Raw genomic sequence first — 25,488 nt, 5'->3', positions numbered from 1 at the left:
GAGAAAGGAGGAGAACCACCGTAACATGGTGCCCCCTATCCCCAACTCTTCCAACCGGTGCAGCATGATACCATGGTCGATGGTATCAAAAGCCGCTGAGAGGTCTAACAGGGCTAGAACAGAGGAGCAACCCCTGTCCCGAGCCCTCCAGAGATCATCTACCAACGTGACCAATGCCGTTTCCGTGCTGTGCCCAGGCCTGAAACTGACTGGAATGGATCTAGATAAGACGTTTCCTCCAGGAATTGTGGAAACTGTCGTGTGACCACACTCTCAACAACCTTCGCCACAAAGCAAAGGTTGGAGACAAGACAGTAGTTGGCCAATACTGCTGGGCCCAGGGAGGGCTTCTTGAGGAGAGGCCTCACCACCGCCTCTTTCAAGGCTGTGGGGAAGTAACCCTCGCTCAACGAAGCATTAATAATTCCCTGGAGCCAGCCTCCATTAGGACAGGGACGGTAGGCACGCTGGTGCTCTTATGCACACTCTTTACAGACCTTTTAGGAATGGGGTGAGGTCAACAGTAGGCAGTCTTAGGTTAAAATTTTGGGGGTTTTGGGATGAAACCAAAGTGCATTCCAGGCATTGCCCACTCTGTTGCTCAAGTCATATTTTCTGCAATCAAGTTTGGAGTGGTTCACTTTAAGTTTGTATCTATTGTGTGCTTGTGTATTGCTGTGGTTGAAACTGAAGTAGTCATTGACTGGTAGGACATTGTAGCAGATAATTTTATGAGTTACGCTTAGGTCATACCGAAGGCGGCGTAGTTCTAAGTTTTTGAAGCCCAGAATTTCAAGTCTGGTGGCATAAAGTATTCTGTTTCGAGCAGAGGAGTGGAGGATTCTTCTTGTGAAATATTTCTAGACACGCTCAATTGTATTAATGTCCAATATGCAGTGCAGGTTCCAGACAGATGAGCTGTATTCGAGAATTGGTCTAGCAAATGTTTTGTATGCTCTGGTTAGTAGTGTAATATTACCAGAGAAGAAGCTACGCAAGATTAGGTTTACAACTCTTAATGCCTTTTTGACGATGTTGATATAGTGGGCTTTGACACTTAGATCTTTAGATATGAGTACTCCAAGGTTCTTGACAGAGTGAGGGTCATCTACAAGGTTGTGTCCACTCAGCTTGTATTTTGTGTTCTGATTCTTTTTGCCAATGTGTAAGACAGAGCATTTGTTGGTTGAGATTTGGAGTTGCCAATTGTTTGACCATTCTGACACAAAGTCAAGGTCTTTTTGAAGGGTAGCAGCATTGTCAGCGGTGTTAAATAGTTTTACATCATTGGCAAAGAGAATGCAGTTGCTTATAATATGATCGCAAAGGTCATTTATGTATAGTATGAAGAGTGTCGGCTGGCGGGCCCGCAGGGGAGGGCCTTCTCTGTGGCTGCCCCGGCTCTCTGGAACCAATTACCCCCTGAGGTCCAGACTGCCCCCAACCTACTGGCCTTCTGGAAATCGGTGAAGACTTGGCTCTTCCGGCAGGCCTGGGGCCGTTGATCTCGCTATGATGATCTTGCAAGACCCGGCCATGAATTGGAATGTATAGGTTTTAATGTTTTTTTAAAACTTTTGTATGGGATATTGTTTGCATTGTTTATTCTTTGTTGTTAGCTGCCCAGAGTCCCTCGGGAGTTGGGCAGCATAAAAATGCGACTAATAAATAATAAATAAATAAATAAATAAAATGTTGGTCCTAGAACGCTGCCTTGGGGGATACCGCTATTAACATGTGCAGGATTTGATTGGGCACCCCCTATTTTGACCACTTGTTGTCTCTTTGACAGAAACACGGCTATCCAATTATGTAGGGATCTGGAGATGCCATAGGATTTTAGTTTTAGAAGTAGTTTGTCATATACCACTAAATCAAAGGCTTTATAGAAGTCTATGTAAATTGCGTCTATTGCTTTGCCCTGATTGAGATTTGTAGTCCATATGTTTTTGCAGTGTAGAAGTTGTAGATTACAGGATAATTTTTTTCTGAAACCAAATTGTTTGCATGCTCTAGGATCCCTTCTGCTCAGTCCCTGGCTAAACTCTTCGTACAACACATGTACCAGCGGCTACATGGCATTCCAATATGTATCCAATATGTATTTCAGATCAGGGAGTGTAATTCACATCAAAGTTTTAGCATGAATTCCTGAGCTTGTTAGGCACCTCCCAGGGTCTTTGCTCCACCCATCATCCTCAAACAAATGGAGCTTTTGAATGTTGGAGAAATACCTTCAATGCTATGTGAACTACGAACAAGACAATTGGGCTGAACCTCTACCCTTTCCTGAGGTGGCATACAATAACTCTGTATACAACAGCATGAGGTTTACCCCCTTTCGAGTGGCCACCACCACCACCGTATTTGTGCCAATGCCAGAGCTCCCTCAAGAGACACCTTCAACTTTGTTAACTGAATGGATAAGTACTTGGAAAGCCATCTGGTCCAAAGTGTGCAAAGTGTTAGAAGCAACAAAGGAGGCACAGAAAGGGCAGGCTGACAAGAAGAGAGCATCTCAGAAAGAGTTTATAATAGGGGATGAAGTGTATCTGTCTATGAAATTCCTGGAGTTGGGGCAGCTCTGCAAGAAGTTGGGACCTGAGTACGTAAGTTCTTTCCCCATCATCCAGATTGTGAATCGGTGATGGTGGAATGAAAATTACCAAAAACCCTCAGGCACATTCACACAATGTTTCTCTGTAGTTGTTAAAGCGCTTCCATAATTCACCACTGAGGCCAGCAGTTAAGCTGCCGCCCCGCTTTTCCCCGCATGGGTAGATAGAGAAAAAGATTTTGAGGTGAAGCAGATCCTTGACTAAGAAGTTGCAGTACCTAATCTTATGGAAGAGCTTTCGCTTGGCAGAGGCAAAATGGGTGACGGTGATGAACATCCATGCACTTAGACTCATTCAGAGGTTCCACGCTAGATACCCATACTGAATCCAGTAGGAAAACCTGTACAGAGGGTCATGGTGTAATATCTGTGTATTTGTTTCCTTGTAGGATTAATCTTCTTTCTGGAGAGTCAGCATGCCATGGTTACTCGCTTTACCCGCTTGCAACCAGAGAACTGTAATGGGAACAGGGAGGGAAACCATTGGAATGTGAGGGAGGTTTGGGAGGGAAATTTGGAATGCAGGTGTACTGATTGGAAACCTGAGACAGACCCAACACTTCAAGGTCGACAACTGGAAAAGTCTGAGGCAGCCAGATTGTTCCCAAAACAAAGAGAGTGTAAATGATTGGTGGACAATGGACAATGGGAGATCCATGGGGAAAAGGGAAAGTTTTCCTATACTGTTTTTGTGCACAATCATTAGAATTGGCTTTTCTACTTCTGTAACCACATGGCATTTTTACCGTGTTTTCCCAAAAATACGACCTACCCTGAAAATAAGCCCCAGCCTGTTTTTTTATGCATGTGCTCTACCTCAAAAATAAACTCTAGTGAAGGAGGGTGGGAGTGACCAGCATGGGCTGACGGTGTCTGGCAGCAGCGACAGCTCACACAGCACAGGTGAGTTGAATACCTATGCAAGCAGCAGGAGGAAGCATAGGCAGGGGGAGACAAGCGATCTGGACCCACCCCTTGGGAAAGCTGAGTATCAGTGGGCTGGAGCAGTGGCCAGCCATGGGGGGCTCATTTTCACATGGTGACACCAGCAGGAGGCAGAGGCAGAGGCATGGGGGAGAGGCAGGTGACCTGGACGGGCTGCACAAGCTGTGGGAAAGCTGAGCGGTGGTGGGCCAAAGTGGTGATTACCTACAGGAGGCTCATCTTCATGCAGCAACACCAGCAGAAGAGGCAGAGGCACGGCGGGGGGGGAGGGAGGTAGGAGATCCAGATGTGCCTGGACCAGTCCACTGCTGAGTTGGAGACAGACGATCCAGAGCGATGGTTGGCCATGGGAGGCTTATCTTGGCATCTCTCAGCTTGCCTGCAACCTGCACGGTGCATCGAGATTGCTTGCCTTCCATTCTGTGTCTTCCACTTTGTGCAGCCCCAGAGTGCACTGACTCAGGGACCGGCAGGCTGCAGCTGCTGCCAGATACCGTCGGTCCCTGCACGCTTGCTAGCTCTTGTGTACGCACCAGGGGGCGGGGCGCCCAGCCAAGCTGATCACCCTGAAATCATGTTTACATGAAAACAAGCCCCAGTGCTTATTTTGGGGCCCAAAAGAAAATAAAACTGGGTCTTATTTTGGGGGAAACAAGGTAGTAAAGTTATACACTTGGTAAAAAAATGTCCCAGGACTTCCTTTTGGCTATCTAACGTAGTGGGACGATTGACACAGGCGCTCATTCTTTCCACTATTTGTACTTCATAGCATAACTACATTAAAAAAAAACTGAACTGTAAAGTAGATACAAAGATAACTGAAGAAGGTTAGGGCCAGGAAGCCCAAACCACCGTGAGAGGGTGGTTTTCGGACTTTTTCGGACTTTTTCCATCTTGCCTTGATTAGGATGGCCAACCACCATGAGAGGGTGGTTGGATAGTTTCCCTCAGCTGGACTGAACGTGAGGACTCCTACCCATTACCGTGAGAGGGTAATGGTGACTCTTCCGATTAATTTAGTCTTGCTTCCTGGACATTTGAAACCATCATTATAAACACCTAGGCCATGTCTAGACCAAACTTGTATTATCACTCCAGTGTTAAAATGTATTCTAGGGCAAAGCTTCTTGCGCTGCGAGATTCCCCCCTCTCGCAGGCCTGGCCCTCTATGTTATCGAGGGCCCACCTTAATGACGGATCTTGGGACCCCGAGAGGTGGCATGTCGCAAAAAGGGGATTGAGGGGTTTTTTAAAGACTTTTTTAAATAGACTTTTAAGGGGTTCTGAGAGTGGGGGAGGTTATGTGGGTTTGGGGGAAAACCCACGGGGGTTGCAGACCCGTCCGGTTGCTATTAATGGTGCCGTAGGGGGTGCGGACTCTGGGGGAAAGGGGACTGTTAGAATGCCCTCTAGTGAGGGCTTCTCTATTAACACGCTGAGTGGGAGGGGCAGGTATGGCGGGAGCAGGGGTCCATATTAAGTGGTGGGGGCACGTGCTCGCTATCTCCGAGCGATTGCGTGCCCCGGTTCCCTTAGCTCTTCCCGTTCCCCGGGCTGCTTTGAGTCTCAGCGCCCGAGTCTCCGACTGATGTTATGTAATGCCAGGTCCGTGGTAAATAAAGCCCCCCTCATTTGTGATCTTATTCAGGAAGGGGGAGCGGACCTGGCAGGTATCACGGAGACCTGGTTGGGCCATGAGGGGGGAGTTCCCCTCGTGGAGATGTGCCCATCAGGCTTCCGTGCATTTCATCAGCCGAGAGCTCAGGGCAGGGGCGGGGGGGTGGCGGTCATTCTAAAAGAAGGTCTTGATCTGAGGGAGACCACTGTACCTCAGATAGCCGGATGTGAGTCCCTTTTTGTGAAGTGGGGTCGTGGGGTGCAGATGGGTCTGTTGATCACGTACCTGGCTCCCTGCCACGTGGTAACGACTCTGCCCGAACTCCTCAATGTTATAGCCGAGGTGGCGGCTGATACCCCCAGACTTGTGGTCATGGGGGATTTCAACCTGCCATCCATCGGTGAAACATCTGAGGTAGCTCGGGAGTTCATGGCTTCCATGACGGCCATGGACCTGACCCAAGTAATTCACGGCCCTACTCATATGGGGGGACACACTCTGGACTTAGTTTTTATCTCTGGTCAGTGGTTGAGTGGCCTTGATATAGGGGATGTAGATATTGAACCCTTGTCATGGTCTGACCACTCGCTCCTTCGACTTGACTTTCTGACCGCCGTACCCCGTCGCAGGGAGGCAGAACCGACTAGGTGGTTCCGCCCCAGGCGCCTGATGGACCCTGACAGGTTCCAGATGGAGCTTGGGCCATTTCCTGAGACTCTAGCTCATGACTCGGCTGATGACCTGGTGGCCGCCCAGGATAGGGCGGCTGCCGGGGCTTTGGACCGGGTCGTGCCTTTGTGGCCTCTGACCCGGCACCGAACTCACTTAGCTCCTTGGTTTTCCGAGGAGCTGAGGGAGATGAAGCGCCGGAAAAGACGCCTAGAGAGCGGTTGGAGGGCCAGTTGTTCCGAGTCTGACTTGACACTGGTAAGGTCTCATATTAAGACCTACCTAGTGACGATAAAAGCGGCGAAATCTAGCTATTTTGCCGCTCTTATCGCGTCATCAGATAACCGCCCAGCCGCCCTGTTTAGGGTGACCCGCTCCCTCCTCCATCTGGGAGCGCGGGAGGACCCGTTGCAGGGTCGAGCTGAAGATTTTGTACAGTATCTGTATGATAAAATAACTCAGATTTGGGAAGACTTGGCCGCCGACTGGGTTAGTTTAGACGAGATGACTGAGGCAGGCCTTGAGAGTGTTATCTGGGAGGAGTTCGATCCTGTGGCTCCCGAGGACGTGGACAGGATCTTGGGACGACTGAACGCAACCACATGTTTATTGGACCCCTGTCCCTCCTGGTTGGTGCTGGCTTCCCGGGAGGTTACACGAGGCTGGCTCCAGGGGATTATTAACGCTTCTTTGAGTGAGAGTGTCCTGCCGGCCGCCTTGAAAGAGGCGGTGGTGAGGCCTCTCCTCAAGAAGCCATCCCTGGATCCGGCTGTTTTGGCTAACTATCGTCCAGTCTCCAACCTTCGCTTTATTGCGAAGGTTGTTGAGAGTGTGGTGGCGCGACAGCTTCCCCAGTACCTGGATGAAGCTGTCTATCTGGATCCGCTCCAGTCCGGCTTCAGACCTGGGTACAGCATGGAAACAGCATTGGTCGCGTTGGTGGATGATCTCTGGAGGGCCTGGGATAGGGGTTATTCCTCTATCCTGGTCCTATTAGACCTCTCAGCGGCTTTTGATACCATCGACCATGGTATCATGTTGCGCCGGCTGGAGGGACTGGGAGTGGGGGGCACTATTCTGCGGTGGTCCTCCTCCTATCTCTCCGACCGGTCGCAATCTGTGTTGACAGGGGGGCAGCGGTCGACCCCAAGGCGCCTTGTTTGTGGGGTGCCGCAAGGGTCGGTCCTCTCGCCCCTCCTGTTCAACATTTATGTGAAGCCGCTGGGTGAGATCATCCGTGGTTTTGGGGTGGAGTTCCATCAGTACGCTGATGATTATCAGCTGTACATTTCCATCCCAGACCATCCCAATGATGCCTTGGAAGTGATGTCCCAGTGCCTGGAGGCCGTGCGGGTCTGGATGGGGAGAAACAGGCTTCGACTCAACTCTTCCAAGACCGAGTGGCTGTGGCTGCCGGTGTCCCGGTATAGCCAGCTGACGCCATCGCTGGTTATTGGGGGCGAATCATTGGCCCCCACGGAGAGGGCCCGCAACTTGGGTGTCCTCCTGGATGCGCGGCTGTCTTTAGAAGGGCATATGACAGCCGTGGCCAGGGGGGCTTTTTGTCAGGTTCGCCTGATACGCCAGTTGCGCCCCTTTCTGGACCGGGACTCCCTACGCACGGTCACTCAAGCACTCGTCACTTCTTGTCTGGACTATTGTAACGCTCTCTACATGGGGCTCCCCTTGGGGTACACCCAGAGGCTCCAACTGGTGCAGAATGCGGCTGCGCGGGGGATTATGGGAGCGACAGGGCGCTCCCATGTGACTCCTCTCCTGCGCGAGCTGCATTGGCTTCCGGTGGACTTCCGGGTGCGCTTCAAGGTGTTGGTGACCACCTTTAAAGCGCTCCATGGCTTAGGGCCAGGGTACTTACGGGACCGCCTTCTGCCACCAATAGCCTCCCACCGGCCAGTTCGCTCCCACAGAGAGGGCCTCCTCAGGGTGCCGTCGGCCAGACAATGCCGGCTGACGACCCCCAGGAGGAGAGCCTTCTCTGTGGTGGCACCTGCCCTATGGAACAATCTACCCCCAGAGATACGAGTGATCTCCGACCTCCGGATTTTTCGTCGGGCCCTAAAAACTTATTTTTTTCAGTTAGCCGGTCTGTCTTGATTTTAGGGTTAGTTTTAAAATTTTAATATTGATTTTAATTGACAAGTTTTAAATTATGGGCCAAATTTATAAATTATTTTAACTTTATTTTTTAACTGTGATGTTTGTATAGATGTTTTTTATTTGGCTGTTCACCGCCCTGAGTCCGAAAGGAGAAGGGCGGTATAGAAGTTTGAATAAATAAATAAATAAATAAATAAGGTATGATTAAGCATAAGGACTGAATTTAAATTCTCCAGAAGGACAAAACTGTAGCAATATTATATTACCCTTCTTCTATTATACCTGAATATTCCTCATCCTAATATTCTAAATTACTTAATACAAAATTTAACACTTGAAGAAATACACTAACAGACATAGAAAGACATACATAATATAATACATAATTGGATATAGAGTTCACTAAATTGGTATGGGAATGCAGATAATGTACCATTTGTTTAGCCACCGCTCAATTTATTCTCAGACTTCAGCACTGTTATACTAATGTCACCTCTATGCAATGTAAATGGCTTAGTAGAGTTGGAATTAATAAAAGGTGTAATATTCCTATTGTAAAGATAGATGGGCATGACCTTGGGAAACAGGGCAAAGAGACATAGCCATGGGAACAGTCAGATAAAAGGCAGCTTAGAATTTGAGCAGAAGAAGAGGCTCAGAAGAGACCCTTGCTAAGTTTGGCTTAAAGGTGATGGAAGGGAGAGATGTTCTCTCAGACTTGCAGGAGTCTTTTTATGTAACCTTACAAGAAAGTACAATTAGCTCACCCAACACTGTTTCCTGTCTAGTTTACTTTATAAGGCTGACATTAGTCTTGCAAGTCTGAAAGTACATCTCTTACTCAGTCTCCTTTACAGCCTAAGAAACTCTGTATGTGTATGTGTCTTCTGAGCCTCTTGGCCCATTACATTCCAGCTGCGGGCTAGTTGCCTTTTAACTGAAGGTTGACTCAGCCTTCCATCCTTTCAAGGTCAGTAAAATGAGGATCCAGATTATTGGGGGCAATATGTTGACTCTGTAAAACTGCTTAGAGAGGGCTGTAAAGCACTAAAGTGTTATATAAATCTAAACACTATTGCTGTTGCTATCTGACCATTTTCTTGGCAGGTCTATGACAACTTACCATGGCCAACTTACCTGGCCAACTTGCCATGGGACAAGAGTTACACTAATATCAAAGAAATAATGGAATAGAATCATTAAAGAAAGGATGCCAAAGGAGGGACAAAATGAAATGTGAATAACAAAAATTAAAATAATGCTTTAATTATTTTAAATAATTAAATTGAATTTTTGAATTGTCCCACAGCGAGTTGTCCTGTGGCAAGTTGGCCATGGTGAGCTGGCTGCGGTGAATTGACCGCGGTTAGTTGGCTGCGGCAAATTGTCCCATTCCATTTCTTGCCATGTCTCTTCACCCTGTCTCCCAAGATCATGTCCACATACCATTGTCTGTCTGTTAAGCTGTCTCTCTGTCTCTCAAGTGCACATGTTTGTGATTTCAGCTATTTTTACAATCACCCTTTCCTTTTTATTATACTAAGATATAGTATACTGTACTGGCTCAACTAAAGCAGTTTAATGAGTTCTTGGCTCAAATGAGATGTGAAACAAAATATACTCTAAGTTGAATTGGCCATCCTTTTGGTGTGACCAGGACTTAGAATGCCTCATATTCTCTCTGTTGTACTCAAGAATGATTCTCTCTGCATAAAGCAATAAATGGCATTGATCAATATGAAGAGTGCAACACTACGCTCTGCAAACTTGTACTTCCCAAATATTTTTCATTATACATCTGAAAGGTGCCATTTGAGCAGAGTTGATATAGTCCAATGGGAATTTAAGAAGTAAGAAAGAATCTGCTTATACTCTGTATATGCAAAGTTGATGCATTATTCTGCACTATTTTAGGATGACAATCTAGAGCACTGGCATAGTAAAGCCTGTAAATGTGATTGTCAAAGAAATCCAAACTCAATGTGGTCCACTGAAACAGACAGTCTAGATTGCATGCCAGGTAAGTACCATCTTTTTATTATTATAACTCAAAATCAGCCTATTCAGTTTAATATTGTTCATATTGGAATACAGTACCCATAATTATCAATCAGGATGTTCTTGAAAATTTTATGTGACTTGTATTATTGATTAGATTGGGTCAAGCTGCACATTCCCAAAGACCTGTAGCAAATGAAAATATATTCTTAAACTAATTACAGTTCTTTAACTTCACTATTTGCAAAGTACTTTTCGGAGTATAAGACGCACCAGAGTATAAGACACAGCTTAGTTTTTGGGGAGGAAAATAGGAAAAAAACCTTGCCTACCAGGTATTCATCTGGCTAGCGTCCTTAGTCTGGTCAGCTTCAACATATTAGTTTGCTGGTTTTGAGTGTGCATGCTTTTTATCCCCTGTTTGGGGATAAAAAAAAAAAAAGCTTCTAAAGCACAGCTGAGAGTCGGAGGGAGCAGGCAAAGCATGGAGATTGCTTCACTTGCTAGCGCCTTGCTAGGGCTGAAAAATGGCTTTGAAAAAGCTACATTCGGAGTATAAGACACACCCAAATTTTCAGCCTCTTTTAGGGGGGGGAAATGTGCGTCTTATACTCTGAAAAATATGGTATTTCCTCCATTAAATGCAGTATGGATTCTTAAAGTGTCAATTATATATAACTCAAAACAAAAGAAGCTGTAATATAGGGGGGAAAAAGCTTAATACGAGGAGAAAACCCTTCTCACACTGAATTGACTTTAAAGTAAATAATAGCAGCATTAAATAATTAATGTACTTGATTTGAAAGTCCCCAGACATCTGTTTGATAATTATTTTAGTCTACTGCAATTTTCTACAACAGAAGGCTACCTCTTAAGTATATTACAGCTGAGTTATCTAAAGATTAGCGTTACTAAAATTAAACTTGCTTTGCCTGCAAATATTGCAGCCTGCTACTCTGGAGGTGTTTTAACTCATTTTAGTCTTTGTTGTTTTAATACTATACATGTGATTGTTACAAATTTTGTGAAAACCTCTATTATCCAGATGGCTTTAGAAAATGCCTTCACTACAGAAACCGCCACAATTGTAGGTACAATAGGGGATGCATTTAAAAAAAAAGACAAAACAGAAAACAGAACGTTACATCCAGTACAGGAGCTCTTGTGAAATAAGAGGAAACATTCATTTAAATTCTATTGATATTAATTCTGTGAATTAAACAAGAAGAGTAAATTGATGGTGGTTCATTTCTAAAGACTTTAGATTTAGAATGTACAACTCCAGGCTGTTCTTCCAAGTTGTCAAATGATTAAACTAAAATACCTCCTTATATAAAGTTCTAGATTTTATAGACTTTGCCAGTCTATATCCTTTCAATAGCAAATTGTACTCATGTGCAGCTGTAAGTGTCCTATTTGAAAATACTGGTTTATAGTATTGTGGGACTTGGTGATTTTCTAATGATACAACTTCTACTTCCCTGCTTGAAAGTATGCAAAATTAAATCCCCAAACTTCTCCAAATCCAAAAGAAAATAAGAAATAAAACTTCAATCATTCTTCAATGTCTCATCCTGTTAATAAAATTAAGTGTAGCGCTTTCTGGAGTTGGATGCAGCAAAAATTAAATCTTTTGACTCCAATCTGCACTGATTCCTCTCCATGTCTTCTTTGTCTTCTTTTACAGAGTGCCCCTATCATAAGCCTCTTGGTTTTGAATCAGCAGCTGTCACTCCAGATCAGATAAGCTGTTCCAATCTAGAGCAGTACACTGGGTGGTATGCTTCATGGACTGCAAACAAGGCCCGACTTAACGGACAAGGATTTGGGTAAACTGCATTACAAGACATGTTTTCTACCAATAAGCTATACAAAAGATGTTTTAACCTCTAACCTTTGTTATATAATATATGGAGGCTAACAATGACTTTTAAAATATATATTTATGATCCCAGAATAATAAATATTTACTTCCATTAATAGTTGCTGGGAAAAATGTGTGGAGGTTACTGTTTCTGTCATTGTGAGCTTCTGAGGGGTATTTAGATACTGTCAGAACAAAATGGTGCATTAAATAAGGTTTTGTGTTGTGCTGAATCATGTTGTGATGGCTGTTTTTCAAGCTCTTCCTTTATGCCTGAGATATTCCTCCTTTTCCTGACATTATTCTATTACATGAATAATGAAAAAAATAACAGCAGCTTTGCTGCTTATGAAGCAGGAAGAGGGAGGTGGCACAGCGGACTAAAGTGCTGTTAAGTAGCACTTAGCTGCCAGCTGCCTGCAATTACTGCAAGTTCAAATCTCACCAGGCTCAAGGTTGACTCAGCCTTCCATCCTTCCGAGGTAGGTAAAATGAGGACCCGGATTGTGGGGGCAATAAGCTGACTTTGTTAAAAAAAGAACACCGCTTAGAGAGTGCTGAAAGCCCTACTAAGCAGGTATATACAAAAGTATGAAGGCTATTGTTTAACGCATTGTAAGCCGCCCTGAGTCTCCGGAGAAGGGCGGCATATAAATTGAATAAATAAATAAATAAAATCTATATTGAAATGATAACTTTGTTAGGCCAGATGAAGGTTTATGAAGCAGCGTGCAAGAGTTCTCAATAATTTTTCATAAGAGATTAACAAGGTCAGTGACATTTGCACTCAATAAATACAGTACTCTTAAATTGAGACTATTTCATAAAACATGATAAAGCTTAATGTGATTTTCTTATATGGCATTTTATTTGAACCTAGTCACCGAGATTTATAAGTCATAAGCTTGTCTTTCCTGATTTGTGAACCTACCAAAAAGGTTAATTTTAAAAATCATGACCAAGTTATGTAGTTTACAGAAGAGGAAACTGAGTCTAATCAGACATAGAGGGCATGGTTGACATCGCGGTGAGATCAGACACAGAAAGCGTGTCTCCGTGCTGAGTTCTCCCTGTTGGTGGGCTTTGAAAGGAGCCAAAGCTGCCTTGGAGGGGCGGTGAAGCAAAGAGGGATGCCCTGCGAGGTCTCGGAGAATCGCAGCTCTCCTGCGTGACCTGGGGCTTACTTTCCTTCTCAGCCACAACGAGAAGAGATAGCCTAAGATGGCTGCCATGAAGCTGGGACAGCTGATGACCAATTAAGCTTTGAGCTTGAGCAGATTTTGGTGAACAGTGTGGAACTGAGTGAGAGGATTTTTTTTTTTTAACCTGAAAGTTAACCCCGAAAGAAAAATCTAGGATTTACTCAGAACTATCTGTTAAAGTGGTGATCAAACACTTTGAGAAAACTACCAGACCAGAAGGAAAGGATTAAAGAGAGAGAAAAAAATTCTTCAAAAACGTAGGAATTTGGACTCTTAAATTGGGAAGATGTGACATTGGGAAGGCAATTTAAAATGCTGGAATTACGGATTTAAAAAATTAACACTGCTTCTATAATTGAATTACAATTTAAAATAATTAAAACCAGATTTTTAGTAATAATATTGAAAATTAACCTAAGAGTGCCACCTGCTGGTGAAAGGAAAATATACAAGCCTGGGAATACCCATTTAAAGAACTGTGAAAATATTTACTGGACTAAATACATCTATCCTATGACCATTGGAGATTTAAATGTGAGAAAAAGGAAGACACTTAATTAAAGTGATCCCTGAATGTTAAGTTATATGACTGAATCTATAAAGGTGACTTAAAGAGGCTTGGATAACTTCCTGGACTATGTAGATGGAAATGACTGGCTACTTATGGAACATAAAGAACTGTAATTAGTGTTTACTTTGAAGAGTAACCTCAGGTTTGAATAAATAGTTCTTAGGCTATTGGCCAAAAGTAGAATTTATTAAAACAAGATAAGATGCAACATAAGGAGGAAACGAGTGGAACTCTGAATGAGATGGACTGGATGTTTCAAAGCATAAAGGATATGATACAGAAAGAACATAAGGCGATTTTGGAATTAATGGATGGCATAGATAAAAAATTGGAAAATATTATACAAAGCACAATGACCAATGACCAAGATGCCCAGGAAAGAAAGGAGCTACCAGAAGGAATAGAGGGAAAAACAGAATTGAGGAGTCAATGAAAAGAAGATAACAAGGAGTCATCAATAAAATTAATAATGTTTGATTAATCAAATCAGGGAGAAAACATTCTAAGAGATCTGAAAAGAGAACGGGAGGAGCAGGAAAATACTTGGTGAAGGGAGACAGGGGTCCGGGCTGATAATTTCAAAGCCAGACAGTGGAAGAGGGTAGAGATGGGAGAAAAACACTTAAATTGACTAGGCAGGATGTAGACATAGATACAAACAGAGATAAAGATTTAAGAGAAGAATATGGGGGGCACGTCAAAAAAAGAATAAGAATTAAACTATTGATGCGGACAAGAGATGATGGATAGGAGGCAGATAGGAAAAAGAAGAAAGAAAAAATCTTTTTTAATATAAACATGTGTATAACTAGAATTATATAGATTGGATGAAAGCAAAGAATATGAATAGAGTTATTTTATATGTTTATTTTATTTTATTTTGTATGCATTAATACCACTCTATAAAGCCCTAGAAAGACCACACCTAGAGTACTGCATCAAGTTTTGCTCACCACACTATAAAAAAAGATGTTGAGACTCTAGAAAAAGTGCAGAGGAGAGCAACCAGGATTATTAGGGGACTGGAGACTAAAACATATGAAGAACAGTTACAGGAACTGGGCATGGCTAGTTAGTGAAGAGAAGGACCAGGGGAGACATAATAGCAGTGTTCCAATATTTGAGGGGCTGTTACAGAGAGGAGAGGGTCAACCTATTTTCCAAAGCACCTGAAGGCCAGACAAAGAATAATGGATGGAAACTGACCAAGGAGAGATTCAACCTGGAAATGAGGAGGAACTTTTTGACAGTGAAAACAATTAACCAATGGAACAGCTTGCTTTCAGAAGTTGTGGGAGCTTCATCACTTGAGACTTTCAAGAAAAGATTGGACTGCCATTTGTCAGAAATTGTGTAGGGTCTCCTGCTTAGAGGGGGGTTGGACTAGATGACCTATAAGGTCCCTTCCAACTTTGTTAATCTGTTTAAATAATATCGTGATTGGCATTAGAATAGTATATTGAAACATTGAATAATGAAACAATGGATAGTATGTTAATATAAATAGAGTGAAATATGGGAAATATGAATAAAAACTAAGTATTAAAAATGGGAAATTAGAGATTGAATAATGGTATTATTGAGTTTCTTTAAATATTATGATTTGCAGTGGAATAAAAGTGAAATAATGAGTAATAAAATTATGAAAGAATATATTTTAATACAAACAGGTGTATTAATAATGGAATCATATAGATTGGAAGAATGTAAAGAATATGAATAGAATTAATTTGTATGTTTAAATAAATTGTGACTGGTATTAGAATTATATATTTAAATATTGAACAATGAAATAATGAAGGATAGTATTGTAATACAAAGAGAACGTCTTTTAATATAATGGTGACATGAAGAAAAGTTAGAATAAAGACAGAAATAAGAGAAAGGAGGAATATTAATATACACATTTTTATAAAATAAGACAAGTGCAATGATAAGAGGGAGGTTTAGAAACTGAATGGCGGTAGTATTATGTATGTTTAAACAATATGAAATAATGAAAGATTATAATTTGATATAAATGTGTATTACTACTAGAAATATATAAGCTGGATGAATGTGATATGATCAATAATATTATTTTATCTGTACTGAAATGTATGGCACCCAGGTGTCACACTGTTCACACATTGATATGTATATGTAATATAAAATAAAAAACTTGATAAAAAAAGACATCGAGGGCAAGGATATTCCCAAAGTTTGCTAGAAATAAATTCATCATTCAAAAAATTGCATAACACAGAGATAGGGAGCAAAATCCATCATATTGCTCTCTCAAAACTGTCCTCAAAGGATATGTGTTCCAGAAGTAGCTCAGTTTTCATTGCATCATGTGATGAATTTTTTCATTTACTGTTAAATATATCCTATTTCACAAAAAAACATCTGAGTATGCAAGGCAGTTGAAACTTGTAGCTTCAACAGGACAATAAGTGGTCAGAGGATGAAGGAAAGTAATTGTTTACATGAAATAATTGTTTCCAGGATTCAGGAGAGCTAGCATGAGGCTTCCAAACATCCAGAGATCAAACAAAATGCAATGGCTGACTCCAAGAGCTCCACCCTACAGTGAGTGGTTTGGAGGTGTCTTTATCAGGATCATTATCTGGATCATTGGACTTGAATTTTTTTCTGCTTATTTTGATCCAGGTTCTGGCCATTTGCTGGCTTCAGATTAATCTCTTGACTCATCCTCTAAAGAGGAGTTGTTTATGGATGCTGAGTCAAAATGTATGCCTTATAAAGATATGTACTTAACCATCAATGCCTTCCTTCCATAACTCTTCTAGGTGTGCCTGGCTCTCCAAATACCAAGATACAAACCAGTGGCTGCAGATTGACGTGAAGGAAATTAAAGTTATTTCAGGAATAATTACACAGGGAAGATGTGATGCAGATGAATGGATGACAAAATATAGTGTGCAATACAGGACTGATGAGAATCTGAACTGGGTTTATTACAAGGACCAAACAGGAAACAATCGGGTCAGTATAAGATCCCTTCCCCTTTTCTGAAGAAGTCCCAGTATTTGTATCTATTCCAATAGCATATATTTCAGCTTCCAGGTGAATAAAGAATGCCATTAAATCCTTTCCATTGACTTAAATTTGAGACTACAATTACTATACCATTTTGGACAACTGACCAATCTGGGATATACATGTATAAAAGCAGACCTCTTCTGAAAACCCTAGATTATCAGCTGAATATATTATGCCTATATTCACTCCTTTCTATCTCTTAATTTTATCAACATTGTCTCATGCATTTCCATTAACCCAAATCACTTAGGGCCTTTCCCAGTGTATACTTAACTATGGTATGAACATGGTCTTGCAGTCTCTTTTTTTCCTGCTGTGTCTTTATGTTGTTACCTTCATCTCACCCCCAACCAATATTTGAGTCAGCCTTAAGTCAGCCTTAAAGTAGTTAAGTATTTAAAGATAGTTTGCCACTTAAACAGGCAAGAAACTATGGAAGTTTTATTATGGGTACAATCTGGCATACTTCATCAACCATTTAGTCAATATTCAACCAACAACTGTTGGCCACCATAAGTTGATGCAGATGTGCATTCTCCGCTGCAATCTCTAGTCATTGCCCTTCCAGGCCATTCAAATTTGACTTCCTCCTGCCCCACACTTGCCAGGCCTCCAAGAAAATGCCCATCTTGTATCTATTGAGAACTGGTTTGGAAAGAGGGACCAGCTTGACTAAAAGATGGCAGGTGCAGAGTGGGGTGGGTGGGTAGTAGCTGCATATTGGAGAATGAAGAAATTCCCACTATACTATGCAACATGGGCTCATTTTGAACACACATTTAGTACTCTTTCAGAAGATTATTAAATTGTGTTTAAAATAATCTAACAACAGCTGGCAGGTATTCAAAAGAAGCCTGAAAACAAGTTTAGTGCACTTCTAGAAGAGCACTTAACCTGTATTTGAAAATAGCTCAATAAAGGTGCTAGGGGTGAGGCCATGTAATAATATGTAATCAAGTTAAATATTTTAGGATCCAATCTGGGTCAGTCACCAGGACCAGAGATTTTGTCTTCCTGGCTTTTGGATTCTTCAGGGAACTTCTCTATAGCAGAGTGTGTAATTTGGGCTGTTCCATGTGTGGTATTTATATGGTTTATAAAGACATGGGGGAGAGGGAAAGCTAATCACCAGATTGCAAGAACACAAGCGAGTGGTCAGACAAGGAGACCTGAACTCATTGGTAGCCTCACACTGCAATGAACAAGGATATACATTCAATTTTGCAGCTACTAAGATTGTTGGACGAGCAGATACAAAAACAGGCAGGGAAGTGATTGAAGCCTGGGAAATAGCCCCCTCCCCCCCCCCCCAGTCAATCAACAGGAGTGCTGATTTACCACCAGTTTATCAAGTACTTAGGAGGCGAGGGCTTGGCAGCAGAAGCAAACAACAGCCAATGACTTAATAGCCAGCCATTAGCACCCCAATCAACAACTAAAAAGCCACATATACCATGTAAATACCACACACAGAATAGCCCAAAGAACATACTCTGCTAGACAGAAGTTCCCTGAAGATGGGCTCCAGCACAAGTCTGAAAACTCAGAAGACAAAAACTCAGACCCAGATTGGATCCTGCAACATTATCCTGGGACACATATATTTGCCTTCCTTCGTGAAATATTTTAAACCAAGCACAATGTCAGTCACTTATGACCTTTATATTAGAATTTTAAAAACTCTTTAACAAACTGTATATGGGATGAGGGAAGATGCTGAGTACAATACTAATACAGTATATAAACATATTTTAATCAAGGAGAGTTAGGTTCTTCTCCCCAAGCAGAATTTAGTAATTGTTTCTATGGTAGTTGTTTCTAGGCGCAAACTATCAGCAACCTTATTGGGTAAGTCAACTGCACAGTCATTTAAGGCAGTATAATTGTTTCCAAATTTTTGGGTGCAAAATTAGAAGAATGTTAAGTCTTAAGCTCTCTTTTTTCCCCTTGTTCTCCTACTTCATTTTCTCTAGATTTTTTATGGAAATTCAGACAGATCATCATGTGTGCAGAACCTTTTGCGCCCACCCATTGTTTCTCGTTACATAAGGTTGATACCCCTTGGCTGGCATGTGCGCATTGCTATCAGGATGGAGCTGCTGGAATGCATGAATAAATGTGTTTAAATTTCAGAATCATCTGGGAAGAAATGGTTTTTTAAAAAGAAAGATATAACTGTATAATTAATACAACAAATAAATTCACTGACTATGAGTTCAGTATCTATTAAAATTATACACCTTATCGAATACCTCCTGTGACTTATATTCTCTGCAGCTTCAGGAAGTTAATATAATTATGTATATTAATAAAATAAATCAAGATGGAATAAATTGGAACCTGTATTACATTTTTGAATCCAGGATCTTACACCTCAGTAAAAGGAAAGCCATATGTTTCAGTGCAGATAAAAAATGGCTTCTACAAAAAGAAATATAGATTTCTTACAAGTTAACCAAAGATGACTGTAGGTTCTGGTAGACATTATACAATATATGTTCTTCAGAGCTTTAGTGTGCATTCTCTGAAGATATTCCCCATTATGTTACCATTTCCCAAAAATAGAGGAACAAAAGTGAGACTGACCAATGTAGATCATCATTCCATTCTTATGTGAGGAACTGTGGTAACATTTTATTGCCGTGCTATATCGCCAGTAGTCCTGATTTAGTGATCACAACTGGGACTGGCAACTCAATCATTATTCAAAACAGTAATTAAGTGAAACCAAAACTGCTCTTATGATTTTGCTTCAGCTTTCCTTTGCTTTACAGACCTGCAAAGGTTGTAATTATGAGGATTGGTCATAAAGTTACTTTTTAATCATTTTTCCAACTGTGAATGGTTGGTAAATGAGGTACTTACTATATGAGGACTACCTGTGTAGTTTTTCCTAACTTGGGAATCTTTAAACGTGTGCATTTTACAAATTCCAAAATTTCACCTTATTTGGCCAAGAAGGAATGCTTCCCAGAAGCCCCTACAGTAAAAAATCATACTATTTGGAGAGTCTTATTTCTATGATTGGATAAACCAACCAAGTGAAGACCTTCACGTGTGTTAACCTTTCCCTAAAGATTGCATTTTCCTTCTCTGAACATTTTTCTTATCAAAACAATCTGTTGAACCAATTTTAATTTTAAGAGAAAATCCTATAAATACACATACAGTACATGCACGCATACCCACCCACATACCCACCCTTCTGTATCTCTTCCAACCGTGAAAGGAATGCTATAAAATATGGACCTAGGCTTTCTGCAATTCTGTATTGTATATTCATTTAAATTCAATCAGATTATAGGAAAACATTACTTATAATTTATTAGTGATATTTTAATCTTTATACTCTGTTACACTTCCTTTCAGATTTCTATTAAATTAAGTATGACTACAATGTCCTAGATTTCATAAAATATTGGTAGAAGTATGGTATTCTTCTAGTAATAAATGAATATTCTGGCTGCTAATGAGTTAGATATTATGAGAGTATCATATGAATCACGTCATATAGCTAATGTCAATAATACTACAATTTTCTTTTAATTTTCTTTAGTTTTTTAGACATTCCAATTTACAAATCTAAAATTATGCATTTAGATTTGTGTTTATGTAGCAAATTCAGTGTGTGATATTGTAAGCATATAGAATAATTATCCTACAGGAGTTCGGTGAAATAAATGTTACATAGATGTACAGAGGTATTTAAATGATTATTAATAATTATTAGTCATAATTATTGAACTTTTAAATGTAAGATCATTCAATTTAATAAAGACAAAGCTAATTTTACTGAGCAGATGTTCTTTTTTATCTTGGATTAGCCATGAAATTACAGTGTATTTATTTTTTTATACAGTAATTTACTATGGAAGCAATGTAGATTTAAATAAAAGTAATTCTAATTCTTCTCTCTACAGTTTTTATTACCTTTTCAAATAGCTATGCTTTAAATCAACAATCATGTCTCCATTGTTAACACCGTAATTAGGTTAGGATTTTTTAAATAGACCAAGTCACTGAATTTATCCTCATTTTGAACCTAGAGGTGTATGTGCCTTTGTTGCTCAGCTGAGTTCCATATCCATATTGATAGCATAGAAAGTTACAGTGAGGACCACCCTGACCATTCACTGTGGCTGAATGCAAATCTTACTAGCTTTTAATTATCTTAACAGAACAGAAGTGATTTCTTGCAATAGATGGTTTATGGTTCAGTAGGGTTTCACTAAACCAACTTTCTAGAACAGTGATGGCTAACCTTTTCCGGACTGAGTGCCCAAAATGCAATGTGCACATGGGCCCCCTGCACGCGCCCTGCCCCACGCATCCATGCGTGACCCCCCTGCACAGGCCCCATCCCCACATGAACCATTGCCCCAGTTCAGTTGTTGCGTGCCTCCCACCAGCCAGCTAGTTGTCGGGTCTCTGCCACACATGCACGACCCCACGCATGCGCCCTGCCCCCACGCATGCATGGCAGAGACCCAATGACCAGCTGGCTGGTGGAAGGCACACGCACATGTGCGACGGAGCTGAACTGGGGCGACGGCTCACTTGCCCACAGAGAGGATGCTGTGTGCCACCTGTGGCAAGCGTGCCATAGGTTTGCCATCACAGTTCTGGAATATAGGCAATCCTCAACTTACAATGTCAACTGAGACCAGAATTTCTGTTGCTAAGTGATACAGTTATCAAGCAAGAGTGTACAAGAGGGAAGGGAATTCCAAAGACAGGTCATAAACACTATTCAGTGCATTACAGCTTCAAATGTTGCTAAACAAATAGTTGTAAATTGAGGACTATCCATACCTAATGAAGGGTGCTTATTATTATGTAGTTCCTTATGTGACATTAATGTCATAGCTGCCAGTCATAGCAGCAGCAGCAGCACAAAGGAAGCATTTCCCTTATAACCACAAGAAAAAATCCCACTGAAATTTGCAAAGTACCGTATTTTAATCCCATAGGGTTAAATCTGTCATTAGGAAATTGACATGATTTTGGGGAAGGAGCAGAGGACAGAGTGAGATCAAAGCTGTGGCCAACCTCTCCATATTTATCTGGTTTTCCCATTAATTTTTGCTCATCTGCCTCAGTGGTACTTTTCTCACCTGCTCTTTCCAACCAAAAATACTTTGCTCAGATTGAGATTTGTAGATTAAAAAATAAAGAAGGGTGGGAATTTAGTTGGAGCAACTAGCCAATGAATAAGAAGGCAAGGGATAGGATTTGGAGCACCACCCATGCCAACATTTATTGGATTCCTTAGTCACTGTGGTAACGGTTTTAAAAAAATAATTCAGAACCATAGTTTTAAGGTGGCAGATAAATTATACTATTGCTACTTTTATTGTACAGTTTATTGTAGTTTTGGAAATTCATGCTGATGTTCTGCAAATCATCCAAAGGGCTATCAGGGAATCCAAATCTGGCTTTTGGTCTATTCTTGCAATGCTTGATACTTAAGTGTTAAATCTTTTGCTGTACCCAGAGATGACAACGTTCAGCACTGACATCCTTCACAGGTTTCCAACACTGCCACCAGCCTGGATATCTTGGGTTGCATAGTGAACATCATTAGAAGCCTGAAATTCAATAAGTATTTTGGAATTAATGGATCTCTCATTAATTTTGTTTGGAATGCAGTGTTTTCTGAGGTACTCCCCGCTTGGTACTATATATTAGAACAAAAATTCTATATTACAAATGAATGGTTCATGTTACAGGATATCAAACCAGGATGAATTGTTCCACCTCACATAAAAAACCTTATCCACCATTTGTATGATTCTGCCATATTGTAAGACAACCTCATCAAAAGGGGCCAAGTTTAAATGAAATAATCACATTATTAGCACATGATCATTTAATCATATTCAAGTTCAACCTTTATGACATTTCATAGGTATTTAAATTGACTGCAATTTCTAGTCAAAGAGATTTGGCCAGCTCAATTTTTGAAAAATCTATTTTTAGCTATAATGTAATCTGAAATATAAGTAAGAGAGAAAATAAAACTCTCCATTCCTAAATACATGTATCCAAAAAACCTGCATTTTTTAAGTCTTACATATTTAGAATCAGGGTCCTTAATTATGTTATGTAGGTAAGAAGTAGTGTTTTATTAAGCTGGGTCAGGCATGAAAGATATGGTTTTATTTCGTATGAATACATGAACATTCCAGAAAAGAACAACACTGGAAAAGAAGAGGCATAATATGTTGTCAGCCAAATTTTCACCAGTATTAACAAAAAATGATGTTTTCTGGCACAAACACTGTTGATTTCTTGTTAAGGATAATTTTTTATCTCTCTTCAGTTAAATATTGCTTTTTTTCCTTTGTTATGAAGTATAGAGGTAAAATGCAATCCTATGTGTATTTTAGTGAGGAATCTGATCCAGAAGTTTTGCCCTTTGGGGGCAGGCTATGACATAGAAATGTATATTCCAACAAAGTGTCTGTCTGTCTGTCTGTCTGTCTGTCCACAGATACACACACAGACAAATATACACACACGTCTTTCTACTTCTAATTTCCAGGAAAGGTGAATTGCAGGGATACATACAGACAAATACATTTGAATTAATTGTGCTTCACAGTGAAGTTTTGGTTTGTATAGTGCATGTTGGTATTTTTCACCTTGGTTCTATTGTAAACTTGTGTAAAAGTGAAACAATAGATTGTAAGTATACAACAATATCTGAGTTCAGGTTTGTATGCTTTACAAGTTATTTTATTGGATAAGTGGAGATACTTCCTTTCTTGTTTGTGAATTAATTTTGCCCTGTTAAACATATGGAGTCCATATGCATTTTGTCCAGTATGCAGATTATTTGGGGTACTTTGAGGGCTGGATCCAGACCTCTGTAAATGCCTGACTTGTGGACAGTAATGCTTGTCTGAATATTGAAGCTCAATAGATGTAAACCTGTGAGGATTTTGAAGAAATATAAATGTGTAATCAGCAAAAGTTTTAATTAATGTTTCTGGTAGTTATTGATTAAATTTACAGATACTTAATTTGGCTGTCAAGACACTCCCCCCCCCCAAGTTTTGTGACTGGAACAATGTAACCTTAATCACCAATTCAAAAATATCCCATTATTTACTTTCCTAAACTTAGTATTTTACAGAAAACAGATTTTTTTCCAACCAAATAGTTTTGTTCTGATAGTTATTGAATAAATATACAGATACAGGTAATCCTCAACTTACAATCATTTATTTAATGACTGTTTAAAGTTACAATGGCACTGAAAAAAGTGAGTAATGATTGTTGCAGCATCCCCATGGTCATTTGATCAAAATTAGGATGCTTGTCAACTGGCATGTATTTATGATGGTTGCAATGTCCCTGGATCATGTAATCACCTTTTGCGACCTTCTGACAAGCAAAGTCAACAGGGAAACCAGATTCACTTAATAACTGTTGAGATTATTTAACAACTGTAGCAAGAAAAGTTGTAAAATGGAGCAAAACTCAAATGTCTTGCTTAGTAACAGAAATCTTGGGCTCAATTGTGGTCATAAGTAAAGGACTATTTATTTTTAATTTGGCTGCCAAGCTCCTGACCCCATGTTTTGTGACTGGATCAATGTATCCTTAATCACTGATTCAAAAATTTCCCAATATTTACTTTCCTAACATAGTATTTTATACAAAAATGTGATTTTTTTGCAGCTATTATGTTATCATTTGTAGTGCTTCCATTAAAATAAAAAAAGCTTCCAAACCATTAAAAAACTGAACAGAATAAATGAACCCAACTGATTATGTTATAGAAAAATAGCAATAATAGAAACAGCACTTAGACTTATATACTGCTTCATAGGGCTTTACAGCACTCTCTAAGCAGTTTACAGAGTCTGCATAGTGCCCCTAAGAATCTGGGTCCTCATTTTACCAACTTTGGAAGGATGGAAGGCTGAGTGAACCTTCAGCCAGTTAAGTTTGAACTGCTGGCAGTAGGCAGAAGTAGCCTGCAATACTGCATTCTAATCACTGCACAACCATGGCTCATTAATCCTATGTAAATAACTATTACAAATTGTAAATTGTTTGAGGCAAACATAGGCTGCATCTATGTTTGAAGTAAGATGACCATTCCTAATTGAATACATAATGCAAGACATGGGTTTCTTCAATGCAAGACATTGTTTCTTCAAGATGCAAGGTTTGCTTTGCCAATATCAAACAACAGATTCCCATTTTCTAAGCATTGCCAGAAAATGTTTCCTTCCTAGATTCAAGAGTACGGGACTGGATGCTTTATTGAGAAAAGAGATTAAAATAGCTGCAGGCTGTAAAGGGCAGACCAGCATATGTGAGAGGAAATCTAGGAACAGAACACTGTGTGCAGAAAATGTCAAGAAGTGCTGCTAAAAATTACTCTGAATTATATATTTCATCTACTCCCAAAAGAAATTAATTTTCTAGAAAATATATTAATCCTATTTTACTAAGTCTGATTCAGAAGCATAAATGAAGACATTATAAAGAGAAGTTTGAAATAAAATATGTTGAAATTTAACAAAAAAAAACCCCTACACCTGTAATAATTCTGAAGACTTCAAGCAATTTGGTTTTGTTTTCATTTCTGATAAACAATTCACCATAATGTGTTTCATCGGTAAGGCAGAAATAATTGAAATAAACATAATATCAATAAATAAAAATAAATGATGTTATTGAAGATTGCAAAACAAAACAATTAGCAATGGGGGTGGGGGTTCTTCAGCATGATAAACCTGTTAAAGAATCCCAATGTATACAGTATTTCATAATCCAATTTCTTTGTTTAAAACAATGAAAATGTAAGAAAAGACAATAGGAGTA

At 40.4% G+C, this 25,488-nt stretch overlaps 1 protein-coding gene across 1 annotated transcript; it reads left to right on the top strand.

Moving 5' to 3' along the window:
- Window positions 1–2,219: 2,219 nt before the first annotated feature.
- Window positions 2,220–18,791, top strand: RS1 (retinoschisin 1). The gene is made up of 5 exons (XM_070943594.1): window positions 2,220–2,609; window positions 9,882–9,987; window positions 11,653–11,794; window positions 16,395–16,590; window positions 18,621–18,791. The coding sequence occupies exons 1-5, from the start codon at window positions 2,220–2,222 to the stop codon at window positions 18,771–18,773; spliced, it is 987 nt and encodes a 328-aa protein (XP_070799695.1). The 3' UTR covers window positions 18,774–18,791.
- The last annotated feature ends 6,697 nt before the right edge of the window (window positions 18,792–25,488 follow it).

The sequence above is a fragment of the Pituophis catenifer genome, unplaced genomic scaffold (assembly GCF_029215685.1).
Source record: "Pituophis catenifer annectens isolate HBS135680 unplaced genomic scaffold, rPitCat1.0.hap2 SCAF_4, whole genome shotgun sequence".
Taxonomy (NCBI): Eukaryota; Metazoa; Chordata; class Lepidosauria; order Squamata; family Colubridae; genus Pituophis; species Pituophis catenifer.
The sequence above is the reverse complement of the archived record's forward strand: the minus strand, read 5'-3'. Positions and strand labels throughout refer to the sequence as shown.